The sequence below is a fragment of the Saccoglossus kowalevskii genome, chromosome 7 (assembly GCF_978046115.1).
Source record: "Saccoglossus kowalevskii chromosome 7, keSacKowa6.1, whole genome shotgun sequence".
Classification (NCBI taxonomy): domain Eukaryota; kingdom Metazoa; phylum Hemichordata; class Enteropneusta; family Harrimaniidae; genus Saccoglossus; species Saccoglossus kowalevskii.
Window position 1 is genome coordinate 12783616 of NC_140647.1, and position 26353 is coordinate 12809968.

The following is a 26353-nucleotide window of genomic DNA, read 5'->3' on the forward strand; positions in this document are numbered from 1 at the left end:
AATGTTTGTAGGTTCAGTCAGGCAATGTGTGGACAAAAACATCGCCCACTATTTGAAACATCGCCCATGGGCGGGGTTTAGGATGGGCTGGGTATCAGCCGAATCCGGTACCAGCTCAATTGCTTTGATACCTCGTATATGTATGTAGGTACAATGTGTCTTGGGTGAACCCCTTTCTGCTCATTTCATGGCGATATCTTCAATTCTCTTATTTAGTGAATATTTTGGTAATTTTTGGTAAAAATTGTTTGACTTCTTCTTGAAAACTACCAGCTCATTGCTTTGATATTTAGTATGTAGTATGTAGCTTTATGGACCTTTGTCTGTTTTGTTCATTTCCTGATGATATTTTCAATTGTCTATTTTTAACAAATATCTTTGTAATTTAAGAAATGTAATTGTTGACTTCTTCTAGAAAACTGCTACTCCAATTGCTTTGATACTTGATAAATGTGTACCTTGGATGGACCTCTATTAGATTAGTTCTTTCTGGACACTTGGGGAACAGTCAAGGCTCAGCTGAAACAAGCTTTTTTGATCGTCAGTCACTTGTGACTTTAATTGGTCACAACAGACTTCCTAATATGGGTTTTATACTGGGTATATAGAATATTCTCTGACTTGTACTGTTTTCATGTTTTGTCCCTCTAGTTGGTGAATCTCTGTGAAGCTGAGGACTCTCATTTAGTTAAATTGCCATGTTATAAAGCAGTGCCTACACTGGTACCACTCAGGACAAGTGCATTGAGTAAGTATCACATTCTTTACCTAATAAGAATTCCTACATAGAAATTCAGTGACATGATAAATCATATTCAGCTTTTACAGCTGTATTCTTTACCAATGTCTGTTTTAAAAAAAATCACTCAGAAATGTATAATGTACATTCCAGTACAAGATATAAGAAATTGTCTTAGGTGATTGTCTGTGAAAATAAAAACATGAATAGTTTTTAATTTAATTAACACAATTACGTAGTGTTAATTTTTTCTGTACAAGAATTTGTCGCCCAAATTTTTCTGCACTTTTTCGTATATTCTTCAATATTTCTGGATATGAACCCTTATTTTGAAGCCAACATACAAAATTTGAGTCAATTTTCAGTTTTTACACAACAAACTTGGCTATTTTTGTCCTAATCTTCTGAAGGAAAGTGCAGACTATAAACTGGACTATTTTGTGAATTTGTGATGAATGAGGGAACTGGTGGTGAAAGGGTTAAGTGTTGGTCCGTATTGGTATTCCACCAAATAACTCAGTGATTACTAATATCAAAAAGATGTTATTTATTACATGTGTTTATTCTTATCACAGATGCTCTTGCAGCGTGTCACTATATTCCCCTAGTGAGAGACAAGATATTTGCTGTCTTGTATAAGGCATTGAATTCTAGTATTCCTGAATTACAAACTGTTGGTACAGACTGCATGAGAAAGGTATACATTGCAACTCTTTGTACCAAAGAATAATTCTTTTTATTACATAATTTATAGTACTGGTAGATGACATAGTTACACACTTGTCAGGTTCAATGTTAAAGTCTGAGAACATTTTTTATTGGGGTCTTGAGGCAAATGTGTGACATATTTGATAGTCTGGGCAGTTGTTGCAATTGAGAGACCTTGTTTACAAATATCTCACCTTGGGGACTAAACTAGAACTTAGGCTCAAAACCAGCCCTCTGACTAAACTAGCACTAGTTGACACTCGGTTAACCTGTTTACACATCGTTTTCAACAGTTGGTTAATATTAAATTTTCAATGATTCCAATGCGATAACCTTAAAATAATAGTTCCACAAACCCAGTTAAGCTTTATAAATGCTCTCAGAGTGCAACATGTTGTACCGGTAGCTACAATGTAACTATCAAAACAGTTAGTGTACTGTAATTGCATCCTAATTTTTCTTATGAATGTTGTTAATGTTCCATTGTTGCTAATCACTTACAATGAAATGGCTGTTGATTTTCAGTTCATAACTGGTGCTCACATTGACAGTCATACTGAGATGGTGCATTCCAGTATGCGTCCATTGCTGACTATGCTAGGTGACTATAGATGTCTAACACCTAATGTGATACAGAGACTGCACAGTGTGACTCAATTATTCCCTCATGCATTCCATGAAAGACTGTGTGACCAGCTACTGGTAAGTGGGTTGGTGTACTGATGTAATAGTTAGTAAACGCATGTCAGCTGGAAAGGAGTAGTACCCGATTCTGCCGTAAATTCGCCCTGGGCCGTTAAACGTCAGTTTGGGTTTTAATAAAAATAAAATGGGACCAAGAAATCGTGATTTTTCAGCAGTTTTTTTTAAGGTGTTATTTTAATCTTTACTGATGCCTAAAAGTTTCACCGTAGTCATTGACACCTATTCAAGAGTATGATGTTTATTACGACTAGTGTGAATGTGTAAGCTTCTTTTCGACAATGAGCTGTTATCACTGCAAACAATGTTAAATTATTTTTCAAATGCTCAGTTTATCTTTTGAAAACAACTAATTTTTTTATTTAAAAGAAATCATGCTGTTTTCCCATCAAAATCCAAGCCAAAAGATTGTATTACAACATCGGCAAGTCTCTTCCGCGTTGCGTTCAATAACATTAACATATTTAAATGAGCTATGGTAATTCGAACATTTTTGAATCATCCATCATTTTGATTGGTTAATTAGAACACTGTCCCATCTCAAAACATGGCGGATATTCATTTCTACAGCATCAAGCGTTTAAAATGTGACCGGGATCATCGCTTACGGTGAAATAAGTTGAAATTGATTTGCATTTCATAACAATTAAACTTTTTTTTTTTTTTTTTTTTTATTATAATCACTACTACCGTAGGTGATAATCAACAATTGTAAAACGCAGCATGACCGGATTGCGCTACCGCGATCATCATTTGCTACTAAGCAATGCAGTTGTGTTCGTTTTTGTTTGAAATCTTCTTTTACGGAATTTACTTTCGACACTAATAAAATGAAAAGAATAATTGTATTTGGCGCACAAGGTTCGTCAATGTGTTTTTTTTGGAGAAAGATGCGCTGGGTGATTTTGTAATGAAATTTTATGTGGTCTACTTTTTAATCCAGCAAGAAAAAAAATGTATGAATTTGCTTCTGCAATAGTTTTTTTTTTCGTTTTGGGTGGTCCAACTGACAGCGTTGAAAGTTGCGTAGGTGGATTTTTCAATGAAAATATAAGTCCCCGAAAATATTTGATGTTCATTTTTTTAGCTCTGCTGTCGACTTTGTCTGGCCACCTACACCTCCAAGTATATACAGTGACCAAATTCACTAGAACCTCTTGGATTGAATTCTTTTGAATGAACCATTCAAGAAGAAAATTCAATATTATATTACGATTTCATTTTCTAACCAGTTCACTAAATTCGCTGCATTGTAAAAAAATTACTTGAAATGCATATACACTTGATATGTGCTTGCCCTTGATATTGATATATGATTGGTAGTGGTGCATTACCATTTGTAGTAAATTCTGGTTAAAAAGGTATGTGATCTAGGGATCTGCCCAGCTCTTTGGGAGTGCTGGTCGCTCATTAATATTCATGAGATTGACAGACCCTGGAAATACCCATAATGTTTTGGGTGTTGAGTACTGCTTTTGTACAGAAGATACAAACTACAGAAGAAATGTATCGTATCATTGTGTTATTTATTTTTCATTACATAGCAAAAACTATGAGGTTTTTAGCTCCGCTGTCAATGTTTTACATTTTTGACTTCTTCTTGAAAACTACAAGCCTGAATGCTTTGATACTTGGTGTATATGTACCTTGGGTAGACCTCTCTCAGATTTGTTCATTTTGTAATGATATCTTTAATTTTCTAATTTTGGTGAATATTTTTGTCATTTTTAGTAAAAAGTGATATTTTCGACTTCTTGTTAAAAACCGCAAGTCCAATTGCTTTGATATTACATATATAGGTACTACTTGTGGAACTCTCTCAGATTTGTTCATTTTGTAATGATATCTTTAGTTCTCTAATTTTGGTGAATATTTTTGTAATTTTTAGTAAAAAGTGATATTTTCGACTTCTTGTTAAAAACCGCAAGTTCAATTGCTTTGATATTACATATATAGGTACTACATGTGGACCTCTCTCAGATTTGTTCATTTTGTAATGATATCTTCAATTCTCTAATTTTGGTAAATATTTTTGTCATTTTTGGTAAAAAGTGATATTTTCAACTTCTTGTTAAAAACCGCAAGTCCAATTGCTTTGATATTACATACATAGGTACTACAAGTGGACCTGTCTCAGATTTGTTCATTTTGTAATGATATCTTTAATTCTCTAATTTTGGTGAATATTTTTGTCATTTTTGGTAAAAAGTGATATTTTCAACTTCTTGTTGAAAACCGCAAGTCCAATTGCTTTTATATTACATACATAGGTACTACATGTGGACCTCTCTCAGATTTGTTCATTTTGTAATGATATCTTTAATTTTGGTGAATATTTTTGTCATTTTTGGTAAAAAGTGAGATTTTCGACTTCTTGTTAAAAACCGCAAGTCTGATTGCTTTTATATTACATATATAGGTATTACATGTGGACCTTGTTAATTTTGTGGTGATATCTTCAATTACTTAATTTTGATGATTATTTTTGTCATTTTTGGTGAAAAGTGATATTTTTGAATTCTTGTTGAAAACAGCAAGGTCCTTTGCTTTGATACTATACATATTGTTCATTTTCTAATGATATCTTCAGTTCTTTAATTGAAATGTGCATTGCTAACAGCGGAGCTATCTCAGCCGACAGGCTGCTTGTTAAATTTTTGAATCCCAGATGGGCGAATTTACGGCAGAATGTCAGCTGGGGAGAGGTACTAGGACTGTCAACTGGGGAGGGGTACTAGGAATGTCAGCTGGAGAGGTGTAGTAGAAATGTCAGCTGGAGAGGTGTAGTAGGAATGTCAGCTGGAGAGGTGTAGTAGGAATGTCAGCTGGAGAGGTGTAGTAGGAATATCAGCTGGAGAGGTGTAGTAGGAATGTCAGGAGAAGTACACATATCAGACTGTCAGCTGGAGAGAGTTAGTAAACACATCAGACTGTTAACTAAAGAGAGTGGGGTGGAGAGTGGTGTATGTGAATCATATTGGCCAGATGCTGTCTCTCAGTGATAAGTGGGTACTGTGAGTCAGTATAAGGATTGTATGAGTTATACTGGGCTGTGTGAGAAGTGCATGGCCTGTGTGAGTTAGTGAGTTTGTATTTGTTGTGAACTGACTAAGTGAGTGAGCGAGTCTGTATAGGGTTTGTATCTGTTGTGAACTGAGTGAGTGATTTAGTGAGCGAGTCTGTATAGGGTTTGTATCTGTTGTGAACTGAGTGAGTGAGTTAGTGATTGAGAGAAAGTGCATGGCTTATGTGAACTGAATAGGGTTTGTATGAGTTATGAACTGAGTGAGTGAGAGAAAGTTCATGGCCTGTCTGAGTGAACATTTGAACTAAACATTTTCTCAGATTTGTTCAGTCATCTATGTTGTAGCTCGTGTGTCAATTTTTGTCATTTTTTGTTGTCATTTTATTGTGTTGTGGTAGCATTTGATGTATTTTCATTTTGATGAAACCCAGGCTCATTTGAAGAAATGGATGGATGTTTCTGTCACATCACAGAAAGCTGGCAACAAAACTAATGGCCAAGAACTGAAGATTTGTTCGGCTATCATCAATATATTCCATGCTATACCGGCGGCCTCTCACAAGATGATCGATTCCTTAGTGCAACTCACTCTGAAAGCTGAAAAAGACTTGTATCTGGAGGTGAGGCTGCACTTGCACAAATAGCATGCTATATTGTGGCACTATTTGTAATATAAAGGGCATGTTGCTTTCAACAATTTGAATGCAGGGTACAATTAAGGAAATTGAATGATCTGTTTTTTACAGGCGCTTCAAAACGTAGTGAATTTTTAGTGTTTAAAAAATTGTGAAATGATTAAAAAAAACGTTTTGTGCTACTGAACGCATCTCTGGTGAACACCTGATGTAGTGGTGTCTTTAAAGGTCCATGTCATTTCTCAGATTAAATATGAAAGTGGTTTATAAAAATATTGTATCTGTAACTATGAGGAAGTCTGTAAAAGAATGTGTTAGTGTTTGTCTCAAGCAACATTTGATAAGTGTTCATGCTCATTCGCAATATTTTCATTTTGTTCACTTCACTTTGAGATGTAATTGGTTAGAATTATGCTGTATTGATGTGCATAAGTATCTAATTTGCATACCATTTTATACATCTTGTATATCCTGACTTGTACACCGGTAATATAGTTGATACAAAATTTGAATTCTGTACCAACACTCATTAATTCATCCTTCTCAATTCGCAATAAAAGCTTTCGGAATAGACGAGATAATCTTTCACTTGATGTACCGGTATCTGATTTCCATAAATGTGAATGTTTCTTTTATTCTGATCTAGTGTGTATTTGTTTATTTTTTCACAGTCTGGGAGTCCATTCCGAGAACCACTCATGAAGTTTTTATTGCGATATCCAACACAGACAGTTGATCTGTTTCTGGCTGAAAATAATCTCAAGGAACCTTACTATAACAGAATGTTTACGGTAATTTAATTCAGTTCATCAAACCAACTTATATACTGGTACTATGAATCAACTACTGTAAATGGCAAGAGCATATTTGAGATAAATTGTTTTGTTTTTTTATTTTTTTTGGAGTATTTCTTGGTTTCTTCTTTCTGCGTCTTTTAAAAACATTTGTTCTAGAGACACATATAAGTGAATACCAAAAAGAAAAATAAGTTATATTTTTTTCTTAGTGACAAATACAGTATGTATAATAATAAATATTTTTTATAAACTTGTCATATTTTTGTAAAAATCCAAAATCATGCGCAATATCTAGCATGAGGCAAGTTAAAGATGATACCACAATGGTGTGAATTGTAATATTTTTTTTGGAAAACCATATTTATAAGGTTTACGAAAAATACTGTTAGATGAATACTTTCAGTGACTTAAACTCAAATCTGAAAATGAATCCGGATCTAAACACAAATCCGACTCTGTGACCAACTTCAGCATCGCATCGCTTTGTTAGCACAGTACTACTAAATGAACGCGTCCTAGAACTTTATTTTATTGTTTATGATATTCATATTTGTTATTCACATTAATGTAACATATTTGTATCCACTGGTAATTTACCAAATTCTGTCAACTTGTTCATCCTTATCATGTGCAGAGTTTTCTAAAACAAGACAAGGCCAAGCCTTTCCGTGATATCTTACAAGGAAATCCACTGAGGCTCATTAACTTAGCATTTACTAAACCACAGGTAAGAAGTCTGGAAATTACTTCAGCATATTAAATATATCCAGTGCTTTCAACCTCTCATGCACACTTTGTAAAATTAACCTCTATAAAAGGCAGTTAACAGCTCTCTTATGTTAATATTTCTAGACAATTAGTCGCCCGGACAGTCCTAACACTGTGATAAGATTGGAGCTACAGTATCAGGCAATCTATATCATTAGTATACTTGTAGAGTTTGATGAAAAATGGTTATCACAGAATGCTGTAGTGGTAAGTTATCATGGATTATAATAGGTTATCTCAGGTTATCTTGTACATCCAGTTTCACAGTTAATATTTTATTACGTGTGTATGTCATGAGCTACGTCCATGTTACGGGATCTCAGCACGTGGCGGAATTATTAATCCATCATGTTTCTAGAGGAATTACAGCAGTTCACGTTAGTCGGGACTCACATCAGGACCCACTCAGCTTGTGCCAATATCACGCCCACATTCGTCAATCTGTTATTTAACCCAAACATGACAGATGATGCCTATACTTGTACGATGATAATACTTGCTTTATTGAAATTATATGAACGGCAATGAATTCAAAGAACATTTATTTATTATGTCGATGCAGCATTGAGTTATTTTGATATGATGGTCTTGAAAAACTTTGATGTTTGTCTCTTCATCTCAGCTATGTCCATTACAATCAGAATTGAAAGCAACTTTAACAAAATTAATTACCATTGCTGCTTGTTTATTACATTAATCTTAAAATCTAAGATTGCAACCATGTTTTTGTTGACAGGAGAGCCATCTGCGGAGGATCTGGATCTCTGATAGTTTCCAGGATAGGCATCGTAATGACAATGTTGGTTTAGTTCACTGGGATGAACCCAAATTACTGGTTAAATGTCTTCTCAACTATGTCAAGTAAGTCTTTTTGTGTGTAGTGTGCATGTTATATATATGCTACATATGTACTTGCTTGGCAATATTAAACTTTTCTTATTTTTCTAATATTCATCAATATTTCTGGAAATTAACCTTAATTTGTTGGCCAACAAACAAAAATTTGAGTCAATTTTCAGTTTTCTCTCAAAAAATTTGGCTATTACCGTTAAAATCCTATTATAAACCGCGGTTTATATTACAATGTATCGAATAACAAAATGGGAACAACAGCTCAAGTTTGGGGTGCAGTTTCTATTACGTACATATTGCAATCACTAAAAGGGGCGTGGTCATTTCCCCCCCACATCACTTGCACAAAACAAACAATACACCGTACAATCTTTTGAATATAAGCGTAACTCCAATTTAGATGTCAGGGAAGAGTGATAAGCGTCACGTCATGTCACAAAAAAACTGTTCACATGAAAAAAAAATACTCGGTATATTTAATGTAATATGCATTTATTTTTTTAATTTTCTTCGTAACGGAAAGTATATTCTGACTGGAGTTTCAAATAAAAACAAAGCACTAAAAAAGTACTGTATTGTACCGTGGGTGCGGTAACACAATCCGGCCATGCTTCGGCTCACAAGTGAATAACTTACTTTTCGAAGTGTTGAAATTGTTGATTACTGGGTATTACTCAGTAGTGATTATAATAACGCATGAAAAATAAATTCGTTGAATTTTTACCTTGCCCGTACCATCAAAGATGGAAGGGAAAGGTATATTAAGGGAAAAATTTTGTCCGGCGTTGTCGTTGTTGTCGTTGTCGTTGTTAATAATTGTTATTGTGTGCATAATAACTTTACTAATTCTATTCCAAACTTCATCAAACTTGGTCACCTTATTCATCAGTATAAAGTCTTCCCTGAGTTTGAACAACAGATATCCTGTATGAAAATATCATGCAAAAATTGAGAAAATCTGATAAAATATTTTGACTGTTTCTACTTGACTGATCACTGGTGATACACATCAAAGGTCACTGATCTCAGTGGAAATATGCATTGTTGTATGTGTTCAATGAAGCAAATGATTTATCTTGTAATAATATCTATGGTAATGTATCTCAGAATCCCATACTGGGTTTCAAAACCAACTCATGGAGAGATTGCACAGTCTGATACACATTTGCAAACCTACCAATAAAATCTTTATAGAAAACAAGATGTCAGAAAATCAATATAAGCACTCCTATGAACTGGGTGCCAAACTTTGATCAAGATCTGAAGCTAATAGAAAATCTGTTTAGTTCAAAGTTATCAAATCAAAAACAATACATAAAAAATACATAAAAAGCAAAACATTTCATCCACATTTTAAAAAGAAAATTGTTCTAGAATATATGTATTCTGTATTTGACAAACAGTTCATTAGACAAATGAAAACTCACAGGAATATGTTTCAGCTATTAGAACAGAATGATAGAGTTTTTATAATACTGGTTTAAAACGCACTACAAAGATTGCAGTGTTTAAAGATGTAGATTTTCAGGAGGCAACAGTACTGTTGACTTCTCCCTCCACTGGACACCAACTATTTAAGTTGATTTGCATACAAAGCAGAGTTTGCAACATGATAGCTATTCATAAAGGGTGTTTTTTTTTTTTTTCACTTTTCATATAATACAGTAGTCACACAATGAGGCAGTTCATATTTGTCTCAGTGAATCATTAATTTTTGACAGACACCTGTACAAAATACTTGGATAAAAGCCAGCTAAGATTTTCTGTTATCTTGCATGTTTTATGAATCTATTCACGTCTAAATGCAGCACTTTTTTTTTGCAATGAGGCATTTGTTTTTATACTAAAATATCTGAATTACTTTGAATAAAGCTGGAAATTATGTCCCTTAAAATAATTAAACAAATAAGGCACCAATGTTTTTGTAAGATATTTACATCTTTAAAGGACATTCGGTAGACTGATTTCCCACTGTTGGTTCAACCCCAAAACTTGTTTGTATTCAAAATTATTTATGACAATGCATATTTATATTGAAACAAAATATGTTAAAGGGAATTATATTATATAACAAAGGGCAAGGTCACCAGAGTTCAACTATGTTTATCAAATGCAAGTAAAATTCAACTTAGTTTCACAGTAAGCTAATTATTTCGTTCACATGTAAACTGTCAATGCGATACGACATCTGCCATGTAGTTTGAATGCACACGAGACGTTACTTGACCGGATAAGTCAAGTCGCTAATTAACCAATCAAAATGCTGGTGCCCACGTGTTCAAATTACCCTAGTTCATTTAAATTAGTTAATGACAGGTCACCATCTTCATGGTGAACGCAACCCGGAAGGGATTTATACCGATAATGTAGTGCGATCTTTTGGCTTGGATTTCCATGGGAAAACGACATGACTTTTCTTTTAAATCAAGAAATTAGTTGTTTTCGAAAGATAAACTGAGCTCATTGTCGAAAACTTGCGACACGCGAACGTATTCATAAAGAGTATTGACCATGGTACCTTCCATGTATTGGGCCATTCCAGTTTATATCTGCACCCCCATGTTGATGTGGTTGGATTTTCAGCACTGTATGATTGGGAAAATACCCCGGAATTCCAACTGTATATGGAGAAACAGAATCTGGAAATTCAGAAACAGAATTCCAGACGAGTATAGAAAAAAAATTCCTGGAAATCCAGGCAGTTATGGCTTCTAAAATAAAATATGGCCTAGTTTATCTTGCCACATACCGGTTAATGAGGTTGGATTTCCAACAGTATGACTAAAAAAACTTGGAATTCTGACTGTATATGGTAAAAAAATTGGGCCATTATGAAATTACTGAAATTAGATAAGGATGGTGGCATGAATGAGCTCATCAACACCGTGAATCAGGACTAGTTTGGATTTCCATTACCAAATATAAAATGTTGAACTTGGTAAATTAGCATATGATGAGAGTTATATTTGGAAATCCTACTCTGTATGGTGGCACAATGGAACTCATCAACACCATAAGTAGGAACTATAGTTTTGGATTTCCATTACTGTATGGTGAATGGTGATTTGGAAATAAAACTTTGTATGACTTATACACCCATGGAAATTATATCCTGTATGAAGTAAACACACAAGGTCAAGGGGGTGCAGATATAAACTGGAATGGCCCATTGACAAAAGTTGTTGCAAGAACAAAAGCAGTTTCACTGCGTGTTTGACATCCTAACACTACTGAACAATAAAGAGGTGTGAATATTTTTAGACGCGTTGTCGAGACAAATGAATAGGATTAGGAACAATGTACCAGCTGGTTGAAACAAAGTCAGTCACGGTCTTGTTGAATTGTGGGTTCGGTTAGTAATAGGTATATTTCATATTTTCATATTTTATTTTTAACACTGAAGCCGAAATCAGCAGGGGTGCGGTTACTATTAGGTATGCGGTTTATAATAGGATTTTAACGGTATTGTCCCAATCTCCTGAAGAAAAGTGCAGACTATAAACTGAACTATTTTGTGAATGTGTGATGAAAAGAGGGAACTGGTGGTGAAAAGGTTAAACTTGTAGAAAAGTGTCACATTTTGACATTTTACTTTGTAAGTCTAGCTACCTACTCAAGCACCGGTGACTGATAGTGATAATTTTGATACAACATTTTGCACATTTGTATGCATTTTTTTTGGTAATTTTGAATCAAATGGACATAATTTCACATTTGCTGAAAGTCTTGATCAAATATTTTGTAAAAATGCAAAAAGGTTTTATTTTGTAAAAGAATGACCATGTCATTCCTTCACTTCTATACATGTACTTTATTTGCACTATTACAATCACTTCTGTAATAAAAGCGAGCATACATTTATATGTTCACTGCAAATTGCATTTAATCTAAACTGGATCATTAAAATACAACTTATTTTAGCAATGAACACACCTGCATATGCATAATACAGTATTCTACTATGATTTCCTGTAGGCACCATACGGATGAAGTGGAACTTTTATTCCAATTGCTGAGAGTGTTTGATAACCGTTTCCTGCCTAATTTCCACTTTTTTAAAGAATTTCTAGAGAGAGACGTGGCTCAGGTAAACAAATTTTTGCTAACTGAATTGATGATAACTCATCTATTCCCCAGAATGCTGTGGATAACATACGGAATGTAGCTGTCAGTGTCAGTGTGTTTGTTTAATGTTGTAATGCATTTAATGTGTTTTCATTGACAATTTTTGGCAAGAAAAGGCCTCAATGACTTTTAACTTCAATTTATTCCTTCTTAAACAGGGTTATAGTATAGAGCAAAAGAGAGCTGTATTTTTTAAGTTTGTTGATTTGTTCCGTGACCAGACATTCACTCAGGTGCTGAAGGCCAAGGCGTTACAGTACGTCATCATACCAATGTTTTCGGCTTCATTTGATAAAGGAGATGGAGAGAAGGTAAGAGAGTCATTCCGAAGATGCTAAAAACTTGATCACAGCCAAATCATAAATAGTCGGTAATGTTTGGCTATTTGCAAACAATTTCTGACCCAGATATCTTGTGAATAGCGCAATTATTGCATGTGGTATATGTCACCTACTCATTCATACGTCAAATAAAATAACATACCAGATAATACAGTGAAAATTAATAATTCATTTCAAGAAATACCAAAATAATGCTCAAGTCAATCTTCTCGTTCATACTGACAGTTAATTGGTGGTCCTCCTAATCCCGGACAAGACAGTAATGACAATATCATTAGTATATTTATAAGTCGTCTAATTGATCCCGAGAATCCGTACGGCATGTCAGACGCCGTTCGCATATTATTACTACAATTCTCAGCCTTACTTGTTGAGAACGCTGCTCCCCACATTCACGATGCTGCCGACAAGTAAGTTTTACAATCATTTCGTAATTTCACTGATTGGGTGTCTTTGCTTCTTGTCTTGTAATGTTTTGTCAACTTGCATGCATGGTTATCATAGCCGCTTGCTTGTCTGTACACGTGTGTAAATCGAAATGTATTAAAAGTCATAGGCTCTACACTATTGCTCTTATCTGTGGATATTTACTTTTAATACTGGTAGTCATTGTATTGTTAGTAGTGTTGTATATTAACGCGTGTCTATGTGACGTTAAATTCTGTCAGTGTCTACGTATATATTACTAGAGTGCAATTAAACAAAGACGTCTTTTTTATTTGAATTGTCCATTGAAAAAAATGATTAGATATTACTTTGTAACTTACAGTTAAATTTTGTGGTATGAATTGAATATGTTAGTTGAGTGTTATTGCTTAATTAAAGATTGGATATATAGGCTGCAGTGTTATTACTGTTCTTGTTAATTTAACGTAGTACAGATTATTTTGTCAGAATTGTGTTCAAATAGAAAAGATTGTTGAAACTGAATGTATTCCATGTGGTGCATCAGGTGAATGACAACGTTCATAATTGCGCAAAATAATTCACCGCTGCACTCACATGTGTGTTGTATTAGTAAGGTTGAAGAAGTTACCCTCTGAAAAGATATATACAAAAGTCATGTATTTGAAATTGCTGAGACTAAATCTGTGAAATCGAATAGTAACTGAAAAGAACAGTTGTATATTTTTGACTTTCATCTTTCTGTCTTCTATCATTTAGCCATGGTGTTTTATCATCTCCTTGCATGGAATCCACCCTCCCACAAAACATCCGCTTACGCTAAATCTGTACACCTCGCGTGGGTGGGTACACAGGTGTTCTTCGACCTTACTGTTGTGTTCTTTTTTCACCCATATATTATGCCAATCTCCATACTCAACTAAAGTTTGCTTATTAATTTCACTTTAAATAAAAAAAGTGATAAATCTAATTCCAGGAAGCAGGGCAACAAATTGCGGCGTCTCATGACGTTTGCATGGCCCTGTCTGATACCTAAGAACTGTGTTGATCCCGCCACCAAGTACCACGGACATCTGCTCTTGTCGCATATCATCGCTAAATTTGCAATACATAAGAGGATTGTGCTGCAGGTAAGATCTTTCCTTCGTTGTTTCGCATAATTTGGTCTTGAAAACTGTTTTCAAACAACCAACATTTGTTACGAATTACATACAGTGTATGTTTAAAATTCGAAATCACAGTAATGGATTCATACTTAAGTTCTCTAGTTTTTCATGTGTATGTCTCACACTGCAACAGTGTTGTTTCTGAATGACATCCAAAATATTGTTTATTATGTTTGATAAATTATAAGGGCATGTGCTTACACAAAATGACAGCGATGTGTCTATCCTCGAAATAAATTAGAGATGTACTGTAAAATACTTTATTTTCGCTTTGAATTAATTTTCACTATTTTCGCTGAAAATAAAATACAGCGAATAACCTTTTTTCCTATAATTTACCGGTACATTCAACTCGTCAAAAATCAGTGAAAAAAAATTCCATACAAAACACCTAAAAAGTATTTTCAGCGAAAATTAATTCCAGCTAAAATAAATTATTTTACAGTATTGAGATGTGTCTATCGTCAAAATAAATTAGAAATGTACTTGTTTTAGAGCTTGTATAAAATTGTGATTAATTATACATGAAGTCAATCAATTAGATAAAAACAACACACACCAAGTACTGACAAAAAGTCAGTCAGTGTCAGTCATCCCACTGTGCCTTGTTTGATTAGAGTTCCATACGATGTACAATTGGTATAAAATACATTGTTTACATGACATTTGAATGCAAGACAACTGTGGTGTTTAAATTCAAAACTGATGTCAGGACAGAGCATCCATACTCCCCAGTAATAACTTTGAAACTTTCATTTTCATAACTAATCAATGTACATGACTGTTATTTTATAATGTAGGTGTTTCACAGCCTGTTGAAAGCCCATGCGGTGGAAGCAAGAGCCGTAGTAAAGCAAGCTTTGGAGATTCTTACCCCTGCCTTACCTACTCGAATGGAAGAAGGCAATGTAAGTTATATATATGTCTTATCAATTCCACTATTAAATAAATTGTACATTGAAAACGTCTGGACTTTGTGATTGCTAAGTCATCAAACTTTGTGTGGTAAAGCTGTTTGGTTATTAGACGGTAATGTGTTCATCTGATGAACACATTGATGTGTTAAGCCCAATGGATAGTCACATATTGCTGATATCAATTGTATAACAAACCTCAAGTAGGTGATACGTTAATGTGTAATTACTTGTATATTGCAGACCATGCTAACACACTGGACAAAGAAAATCATCGTTGAAGAAGGTCACACAGTGGCACAGCTTGTACACATGCTGTAAGTTAGCTTACATTCTGAATATTCATGTTATCTATGTTCTCCTACCTTGTCTGTTGTCATTTATCATATTGTATTGTTTGCAGGCAACTATTGGTACGGCACTACAAAGTCTACTATCCAGTCAGGCAACACCTCATACAGAATATGGTGAATTCAATGCAGAGACTTGGATTTACCGCTAACGTGAGTTTGATTATGTTTTGGGTTTATTCCAGTTTGTCAGATGGTTTAACAGGCAGATGATTCTTATATTCCGACACAATAGTGTTTTCCAGGATCAGGCATTCAAAATGTGGTTCCACAATCCTCAGGATTACCTCAGTGCATCATGGGAAGTGTAATTTGAATGGCCGACCATCATTTGCTATGTATACAACTGTTACCAAAGATGTTATTTCTGTATGCTAACATCTTACATATATAACTGTCTGCTTTGACATGACTTATAGTTAGTTTGGATTAACACTTTGATTTGAATAAAGATGCGATTGACAGTCATTTTAAACTTTTAGATAGGAATATAAGGTAGAAAACAATCAAATCCTATTCATCTCTGATTGTATATGCCGGTGAAATAAAGTACACATTCAGATTGTCAAAAATATTGATATCATGATGCACTTCATACAGATGTTTCACCATACAGTGTGATTTGCATACTGAAATATGTACTTCTTTGCTTTCATACATCAAGAACTACAGTTCAGGGAATGAACTTGCACTATGTGCTTCTAACCTGTCTAAACTAAACACTGATAAGGCTTGTCTTAGGTTTTGTGATTTACAGAGGTAATCAGTGGAAATTTCACTGACAGGAGAGTCATAGTGACTACCTGAAGCGATTGTTAACTAAACTTTATAATAAATTTTACAGGCTACCATAGAACATCGTAGATTGGCAGTAGATTTAGCCGAAGTAATCATCAAATGGGAGGTACAGAGGATAAAAGAGGACCATGATACTAGTGATCATACAATTGAATTACAGAGTATATCATCTGGCTTAGCGTTGAAGAGAACTGGTGGTAGTATAGAAGGTCAATCTGATCTTAAACGTCCTAGGATTGCATCAACGAGTACACCAGTAAGTTTGAACTCTTGTTCCATACAATCTTGCTAACAGTGTTGTATAGAACAGATGATGCTTGTTATTGATGTAATGTACCAGTTTAGTTTTGCCATGAGTTGGACTGCACACACATAATTTGTTCCACATTTCATATATTCAAGATATGTAGCCAATAGTCTGCAATTGACAAAGAAAAAAATTACACATGAATGTGAAAAATATAGGGAAAATTCTTAGTAATTATTTAAATTATTTATTTATTCAGTTGTCTATCACAATCGCATAGGAATATCTTTAGGAGTTAAATTATGACTTAACTTTTTGCAGCAGCAGGTACCACGTAGCATATCATCAGAGCAGAACAAGCCAATCGAAAAGCAGTATGCCGATGCAGTTGTCAATTTTCTTCTTCGCATTGCCTGTCAAGTCAATGAAACATCCACAACAATGGGTTCACCGGGAGAACTGTTGTCAAGGCGATGTGTACAGTTACTCAAGATGGCAGTACGACCTGAGGTGTTTCCGCAGGCCGATTTGAAACTTGTTTGGTTTGATAAACTCTTCATGACCTTGGTAAGTTAGTTACTGTATTTGATAGTTTACATACAAATATGTCATCATAATCACACCATAGTATTTATTGTTCATTTGTTAAAATTCTGCTTACTTCCTGAGTGTTTCAAATTTGACATCATCTGCATCCATTTCCTGTTCTCTGTGAGATTCCACGTTGTGTATGAAATTAAACGCCAAAACAGAACTAAGGTCATAGCATTATAGTGGAGTCAAAACATCGCATGGGATTCAACAAACATGAAAATAATTTTGGGGGTATTTCCATTTAAAGTTTTTACTGCATATTTGTTTTCACTTTCTTTCAATACCTATTTCCTCTTTGTATTTCCAGGATTCACCAGCGCAAGCAAATTATGCAAATATATGTACTGGGTTAGAGGTGCTTACGTTCTTACTCGGTGTCATGGTAAGTAGACAGTTGTCCGCTCATTGTTTAAACAACAAATGTGTAAATAAATTAATTTAGTCATTATTCACAATAATTGACTTGAGTTGATACACTAAACAAGTATTAGATTTTTGTGCTACATTAGCAATTTCAGATAAAAGTAAAAACTGAATATATGTCCATACTATCACATATGGGACATATGTCATAACTACATTGTTATTATTGCTGTCATTGGATAAATATCCAAAAGTACAGTGAAAGGACTCCTACTTGTGACACCTGGCAATTGCTGTCTTTTTTATGATGACTTTTCACGAAATGTTTCATTCCATGGTCTTGGGTAACACAGCAGCTCTCTCTATATATTTTTCATTACAGAATAAGCCCCAGATATTGGCCAGCTTCAAACCATTGCAGCGTGGTATAGCTGCTTGTATGACTTGCCCCAACTCCAAAGTTATCCGTGGTATACACACACTACTCACTAAACTGATGAATCTATTTCCAACTGACACAAGTAAGTAGTATGCATATGATGTTATCTTATGTAAACAAGTGTATCGTATTTGCTCTATCTGAAGCGAATCTCCAATAGAAATGCACATAAGCCAGGAATGGCATTTATTGTATGCTGGACTTATTGTGATCATCAAGACACCTTGTCATTTATATAAGCGTGTACGCTACTAATAGAGCAAATATGGTGAAGGCATATATTTACACTTTTGAGGAAGCAGATATGGCAGTGAACAATTTCACAAGATAAAAACAGACCATTTCGTGCAAAACTAAACCATAAGAAGTGTTGATTTCTCAGCAACATCAATTTTAATCAAACTGTTTTCGCAATAGAGAAACTTCTTTGAATTTTTAGGGAATTATTTAGTTTTATTTTACTGTCCAGTGTTAAAGATAATTTATATGTCATTTGTAAATCATTTTTTCTTTGTAGTTTCTAACATAGCATCAAAATATGAGGAGTTAGAATGTTTGTATGCCAGTGTTGGTAAAGTTATCTATGATGGACTCACTAACTATGAAAAGTAAGTATTATGACAGAACCCCACACCCTCCCCGTGGCTTTCGTTGCGTATGGAAGTTATTTTCACGAGTGATGCGGTGTATCCTGAGGCCGTACTTTCACGAGCGAAGCGAGTGAAAGTACAGCAGAATACACCGCATCTCGAGTGAAAATAACTTCCATACGCAACGAAAGCCACGGGGAGGGTGTGGGGTTCTGTTATTATTACATATGTTCCATACTTGATTATTTCGTATTAAAGAAAGAACGTGCAAACCGGGATGGAATTTAGGTCGGGGAACCCCATTGCCCATTAATATGTTCCAATATAAGCGTTACGCCCTAGCAGCGCGTGTCAGTGTAGAACGCGCCCGGAGAACGCGTGTCACTGTTTGTTTGAAATTAAAATAATCAGACGTCTAATCTGAGTCACTGTCCGAATAAATAACTCGTTGACGTTTAGTTGGGGACACGGCAGAACCAGAACTTGAACTGGACGACTATGATACACAGTTTATGTTGAAGTTAAAAGTTTCGCCACAGAATTGTGCATTGGCAAACATGCCGTGCAACTGCGGTACTCCACAGACGGGATGACTTTCGTCGACAGCGGTTGTCGCTTAGCTGCACCACAGTCCTTCGTTGAGGGACTGTGGCTGCATGCTACACCTTCGTGTGTGATGTTGCTTGCTGGTCGTGGATTGACTGAGTCTTGATTACCGGTTAAAATGTTGCTCTTTTGGCGTTGGTAATGTTTATTTGGAACTGAGTAACGCCGCAACGTCGCCAGCAGAAACCTGGTATCTCGATGCTGATGGTTGCAGCTGCATAGTAATCGCTGATTTTACTGCTGGTGGATCTTCTGAGAGCCCTTCAAGGTTTATAAAACTCAGTTTTCAGGTGATCAACATACATTAAGTTCTCCCAATCGTAGTATTCCATGTGATATACACCTGACATGCCAAAAATGTTGTTGAACGATTTGAACTGGATAAAAATAGCAGACGAAAATGTGTTTACAAAATAAAAATAGTTCGGTAGCCAATGAAAATACCATGTTCATTTGCATATTGACCGTGAAAATACCGAAAACATTATTGCATGGGTGATATGCAAATTAGTTTGGGCCAAAATAAGTGACTGCCTAAAAGTACCATTACTGTTGTTCAAATTTCATGTCACTCGGCAAGTATATTCATGTACCCCAAGGGGAAAATATCGTACTTCTAAATATTGTTTATTCCGAAAAACTGTACTCCTGAAGGGACTACTTTGTTTGCTCTCTGACCTCATTTGCATATGGGTTGTGGAAATACCGATTTTGATTTCAGGGACGAATCAAAATAAACTGCAGTACATATGTAATAATATTGAATACTTGTAAGAAGCTGGAAATGAGATTTGAATTTATTTCTATACTGTCACCAGTATGGTTCTACAGCTGATTGTGAATTAGATGGTTTTACAATTTTTATTAACCCATTCCTCTAAGCTGCAATATAATATCAGCAATATCAGCTGTTTCAGTGAGAGAATTTTTGAACAAAAGATTTCTTGTTTCCTGACTGATGAGGGCGCTGTTTCAAAAAAAAAAAAAAAAAGTTTCCTGCTGTAGTTATTTAATGATATGCTATGCTTAATGTTAAATTTTTATGGTCCAACACCACTCAGTCTATCTGTACTGTCCATTATACTGATAATATGATGTTAATTTCAGGTCAGCGAGTGGAAATCCATCAAGTTTGTTTGGTACACTGATGATACTAAAGGCCGCATGTATGTCTAATCCGTGTTACATTGATCGACTAATAGCAGTCTTCATGAGATCTCTACAGAAAATGACAAGAGAACATCTTACACCAATAGCAACTGGAGATTCGACCCCAGGTAGTTGTATTTTACCCTTTCTAATTTGCAATATGATATCAATTATTGTAAATTTCCATTTGATATTCTTGTGCCATATTTGCTCTGTCAGAAAGACATCTGCAATAAAAGTTGATTCAACAGTCTTTAGAAGTTATACCAACCTAAAACAATTTTATATTTTGCCACAGCATTCACTGATTAAGCCGACTGTCATGGTAACATTCAAATGTTATGTGCAGAAACAATGACTTTTACACTTGTTTCATACTTGATCTTTAGTGCATGGACTTCTAAAATAGCGCATAAATGGTTTTTCATTGATTACTCACTAAGTTGTTTATTGTGTTGAAAAATAGAATTTCGATTTTAATTATCCAAATCATGGAATTCTGACTTTTTGTCTGTGAACATTTCTATGATCTTTTATAATTATTGATTCTTGTTGCTTTTTTTTTTCTGTCTTCATATAGTTGCCAGCGAACTATTGATCGTAAGTTTGGATCTGGTTAAGAATCGAGTGGGCGTCATGAGCAGCGAAATGAGACGTAATTTCATCCAATTGATTATGACATTAATAGAGAAATCCCCTGAGTCTAAAGTATTGAAAGCTATCACCAAGATGGTGGATGACTGGATTAAAGTGAAGGTACGTGGTATTACACGATATAAAACTACTGTTGAAATCACACGATACAAACTTGCATCCATATGCATGGCAATGACACTTCTTCTAACTGAATGCATTACAGAACTCTAAAGAGGTCTGTCGATAACCATGAGAAGGTTTGAAATGAGACAGGTTATCAGGCATTTGTCAAAAACACTAACTACTAAAAAAAATTCCTGATTTGAAGATTCTGTATCATTCATACAAAACAAAATTTTGCAAAAGTCACTGGCACTGTCATAGGAAAACAGAGAAATTTTCACTGCTACAAAATTTAATTTTTCATGATCTTTGTGACCCCCTATCACTATGATTTGTGTGAGAAATAATTTCTGAATATTGCTTCAATTTCAGACACCTATCGCTATCAACCAGTCACCTTCACAGCGTGAGAAATCCATATTACTTGTTAAAATGATGCACTTTGTTGAAAAGAGATTTCCAGATGATCTTGAACTGAACGCACAGTTCTTAGATTTAGTCAATTACGTGTATAGGTAAGTCAAAGTGAAATGAAACGACCCAGAAAATAAATGTCAATGTTCGATTTGATCGTGATCATGTCATCATGTCTTCAGATTATTGGGTTCGTCATTTTGTGTTGTGCATTACGAAATGTAGCTAGTATCCTGTGGTGGGGATAATGCATGGATGATAGTAATAGACCATGATGCAATTGGAGTTGCGTCTCAATTTGTGTATTATGTTTTCTATATGGTGCTGTGTGGTACTAATTATGTTTTCAAAGCTTGCTGTATTTGTGTGATCTAAATGTGTTTTTTGTTGGGTTTACATATTTTTAGTGGAACAATGGCAATCAATAAAGATACATATTCTATTGTCTGAAAGTATATTTCTTTCACATTTAATCTGGAGACCTTTAAATTCTCATTTCTGTGATTTATTTTTAACATCGTCTAATTAACCCTTACTACTGCATCTAGGGATGACAGTTTGACTGGTACTGAATTGACAGCCAAATTAGAACCAGCATTTCTAGCAGGACTACGATGTACTCAGCCACACATCAGAGAAAAATTTTTTGAAGTAAGTTGCATAGTTTTATTTAATCTTGTATGATATGACAGTGTATAGCCCCCACCTGGACACACCAAAATGTCCATTCCGTCCACCCTATTGCCCGATTTCATTTGTTTTGATATGCCAGCACAGATATTGTATTACACAATGACATAATATGTTGAGATCTCATGTTAAGTATGCTTGTGGACTGATTTAAAATTGCACATAGTCTATTGTGCTCTCAAATCAAGTATACTTACTCTGACTTTAATATCAATCTGTTTCTCTGCAAATAGGTGTTTGATAACAGTATGCGACGACGCATTTACGATCGGCTGCTGTACATCACATGTTCACAGAACTGGGAGGCGATGAGTACACATTTCTGGGTGAAGCAATGTATAGAGGTGAGTTGAGTATCTGTTATGGTATGTGTTAATACAGTAATAAATTCTGTGCTGCAGTGTATTGATGAGAAAGTGATTGAAACATACAACCCGTCTCCAAATATAATATTATATAGCAATGTAGCTGAGGGATTCAGTTCTGATGTAATGCATCATTGTTAACAGTGAGGTGTTGCTGGGTTGTATTTATCGCAGTACATAGTTCACATCTTGTCAATCTCAGATAATTTAAGTATTAACCTGTATAGATCTGACTTCCAAGTTCTCTGGTTGCATTGTTACATGAGAGAACAGTAGTATTGATTCAGCAATTGGAAAAACAGAGGTTAATTTCATAGTTTTTGTGGACCAGTTTGTTTAATGGATGTTCTTGGCTGTTAGCCTGTCACATGTCTTGTAATCTACATATTTCAAGTTATTGTAAATAGATAAATGAATTTTGTTCCACTTTATCAGTGATGTATTTTACAAACATTTTGTAAACTTTTCAAGACATCCTGGATGTGTATAATAAAAAAAATGTTATTCAATAATAAACTGAAACACAAACCCTAAAATTTAATACTGCTCTATAGTACTTTGCTTGTGAGAATGTTGATACTTGTCATGTGCAACTCGAGAACCAAAAACTCACCTACATCATGATAGAAAAGATGCACTCTCATTTCTGCAGTACGCACTGTTAACTTTTGCTATGATCGTTTGACAGCTAATAATGGCAGTTGGCGTAAGTGGTATATCTATAACCAGTTCCGCTACGTCTCACCTCCTGCCGCCCGTCATGTCGGTTATCAACTTAGCGGAGAGCCACGACAGAGAAGCATTTACATTCATCAGCCGAATAAAAGAAGAACCGATGGACGTGGAAACGGTGGATAATTCCAAAGACGAGGTAAACAATCTTGGATGTGTTGCTCTACTGGAAAAAATCTTTCGTTGTAAACATTAAATAAATTCTGTAGCATACATTGCAAAAGCAACTAGAGATAGCAACATATCTGATATAAGTTGTGTCAGAAGATGTCAAATAGACTACAGACTGCCATTATGTTTTCAATATTATCTCTGACATAACCTTGGTCAATTTAAAATATGAATTGATTACTTTAGTCACTACCTTTAACTTCTCAGTATTAATATTTACTTCAATTTATTATTATCACAGGAAGTTGAGATAGACATAGAATTATCTCATTCTGATACCGGCATGGGAGATGCCAATTCAGCAGCACATTCACAACATTCTAAATCACAACCTCTGGATCCTAAACAGCATTTACAAATAATGACTGCTAGACATGGTAAATTTATCGAAAGTGTGCGAGAAATCAAGGTAAGAATTGCCACTTGTTGATGTGTCACCCGTATAGGAAACAAGTTGCATCAATGTACATCTAGATGGCTTGTTAAACCCTGTCTTATTATATGTACTATACTAGGGAGTTCAAGAGTATATATGGAGCATTATTCTCCAACTAGGGAGTCTTAGAATCAAAGATGAATACTTGATACTGTAAACTGTGAGAGGTTAATTTTGTGAGGAAAAACAAATTATCAGTCACTTTCTTTACGCCGCCAGCGCATTTCCCAAAATAAGCTTTGTGCACCCCTTAGAAAATGCATTCTGCTCCCAATTCTGAGCCAGCAAACAACAACGAACATATTTTTGTTTTCAAGGACGCATTCTAAGACATGTGATGGATTTATATCATTATACCATTGGGTAAACACCCAATACCCGGTATATATTCAAGACAAAAACAAAAGAAATAATGATTTCGGTAAAATAATTAAAGTGACAATGGGTGCTACATGTACAATTCATTGAGAGCGTTTATGGTCATGTTTTGTAAACAATGTCTTGATTCATTCACAGTGCATTCTCTCATACTTTTTAGTCTCCGTTCGGACGCAGTCCGAAAGCGGGGACTTATGTTTTGACCTCTGTGTGTCCGTGCGTCTGTGCGTGCGTCCGGACATGTATCTTAGAAATGCCTGGACCAATCACAATCAAACTTCGCACATACATTATACATGATATTATACACATGCATGTCAATTTATTTCACGATCTGATTCAAGATGGCCGAATGGCGGCCAGTTTTTGTGCTAAAAATTATCAAAATCAAGCATTTTTCAGCTGTTTACAGATGGATTTTGTTCGAAATTAGTATATACATTAGTCATTATAGGACCTTGATGCACATCATTTTGTTTTTCAAATAAGATTAAAAATGGCCGACTGGTGGCCATTTTGTTTTAATGAATGTGGTTCTAGTGCCATATCTCTGACATGCTTTGAATGATTATGTTCAAATTTTATATATTCGTTATACATCATGTTATAGATATATACATTATTCAAAATGGCTAATTTTGTTTTAATTAATGCTGTTCCAGAGCAATATCTCTCAATACTCATTTGACGATCAGATACAAATGTCAATCATTTTAATGTTAAACAATTATCATAATCATATTCCTGAAACAAAACTATATATCTTAAATTCGATAACTAATGGTGACTGTGCCATGCATGGCTTGTTATGTTACGGTTTATCTTATTTTGGAGTATTTGCTGGGCCCTGATACTACAGTGTTGATTTCTCAACTCAATTTTTTTTTGGTAGCAGACCTAGATTGTGTCCTATGAAACTACATTGCATTGCTTTTCAATGGTGCAAAATTATAGCCCCACCAGTGCAGTGGTCAATTGCTGAATTATTCCGAAAGTCTTAACGTTAATTATTAAATGAGGCAGTTCTTCTAATTATTATGTTTATTTTACTTTTCAGACTATTACTTTTCTGAAAGCTGTATCTCAGTTATGTCATAACAATACAGAGTTAGCCCATCAGTTGTGGATCGATCTCTTTCCAAGACTCTGGAAAATACTGACAGATAGACAACAAACTGTAAGTCACTCTCATTCATAAAATACTTATCCGGCTCCCGGTAACTCTGGTACTGGTACTTAACCATCATCATTGATAGATACTGATAACGTTATACAATTTTTTGAATATACCATATTTGTTATACCAGTAATGCATTTGCTTATTTAAATGAGAGATGGATGTTTTCTGTAAACATAGGTCTTAATTTAATGGTTCTGCATACACAAAATGCAATTTTTGTTGATGTGCACTTCTATTAGAAGTGTGCTTATCGTAAATTCGGTAATCACATTATCTGCTATTGTCTTTTCAAATTGAAATATATGTAACTATTGTTTGCAGGGTTTAGCCAGTGAGATTGTACCGTTTCTATGCAGTGGTAGTCACCAACATCAAATTGAGTGCCAGCCTAGTTCTATCAATACGTTTGTGGAGGCGATATCACTGTGCGTTCCGGCAATCCCGATAAGACCATGCGTTCTCAAGGTATGACTCGCGTCTTTACATTTTGAGTTGTTTAGTTGTTGAGTTGTCTAAAAATCAATGCTTCAGTATGTGTGAACATTTCATTCTCTATTTCAGTACCTCGGTAAGACGCATAATCTATGGCATAGATGTACGTTAATGTTAGAACAGAATGCCATTGATAGTGGCTTCCATGCTGCCTTGAGACCACGTGCTGCCAGTGATTACTATGAACAAGATTCCATTGTACCTCCACAACAGGTGAGATAATAACAGCTGATTAACTTATATAACGTCAACACTGTTTACATTCAACACATGGGATTCCCAGGTTTCATCATAGTCTTTTGGGGTTCATAATTTAGTATTGTTGATTTGATATTGAACCAAGTAGTGATTTTATAAGGCCAATTCATTTTTCTTGGCACTGTACGCACGTCAGTTGAAAAACAAGTGTTTCACAGCATTATT

The 26353-nt window shown here is 34.9% G+C and overlaps 1 protein-coding gene across 1 annotated transcript in view; it reads left to right on the plus strand.

The window, feature by feature from the left end:
• The window catches only part of LOC100374801 (transformation/transcription domain-associated protein), a 68488-nt gene that overhangs the window by 13392 nt on the left and 28743 nt on the right, over positions 1–26353 (plus strand). The window contains exons 24-53 of the mRNA XM_085501111.1: positions 652–748; positions 1315–1436; positions 1973–2149; positions 5606–5794; positions 6481–6600; positions 7241–7333; positions 7459–7581; positions 8111–8235; positions 12202–12313; positions 12510–12662; positions 12918–13102; positions 14074–14227; positions 15064–15171; positions 15421–15494; positions 15581–15680; positions 16372–16581; positions 16894–17139; positions 17474–17548; positions 17912–18050; positions 18486–18576; positions 20272–20444; positions 20894–21069; positions 21445–21587; positions 22035–22137; positions 22410–22520; positions 23230–23412; positions 23686–23853; positions 25316–25435; positions 25760–25903; positions 26000–26143. Coding sequence (XP_085357237.1) covers positions 652–748; positions 1315–1436; positions 1973–2149; positions 5606–5794; positions 6481–6600; positions 7241–7333; positions 7459–7581; positions 8111–8235; positions 12202–12313; positions 12510–12662; positions 12918–13102; positions 14074–14227; positions 15064–15171; positions 15421–15494; positions 15581–15680; positions 16372–16581; positions 16894–17139; positions 17474–17548; positions 17912–18050; positions 18486–18576; positions 20272–20444; positions 20894–21069; positions 21445–21587; positions 22035–22137; positions 22410–22520; positions 23230–23412; positions 23686–23853; positions 25316–25435; positions 25760–25903; positions 26000–26143 — 4158 coding nt within the window. The remainder of the gene's footprint in view (positions 1–651; positions 749–1314; positions 1437–1972; positions 2150–5605; positions 5795–6480; positions 6601–7240; positions 7334–7458; positions 7582–8110; positions 8236–12201; positions 12314–12509; positions 12663–12917; positions 13103–14073; positions 14228–15063; positions 15172–15420; positions 15495–15580; positions 15681–16371; positions 16582–16893; positions 17140–17473; positions 17549–17911; positions 18051–18485; positions 18577–20271; positions 20445–20893; positions 21070–21444; positions 21588–22034; positions 22138–22409; positions 22521–23229; positions 23413–23685; positions 23854–25315; positions 25436–25759; positions 25904–25999; positions 26144–26353) is intronic.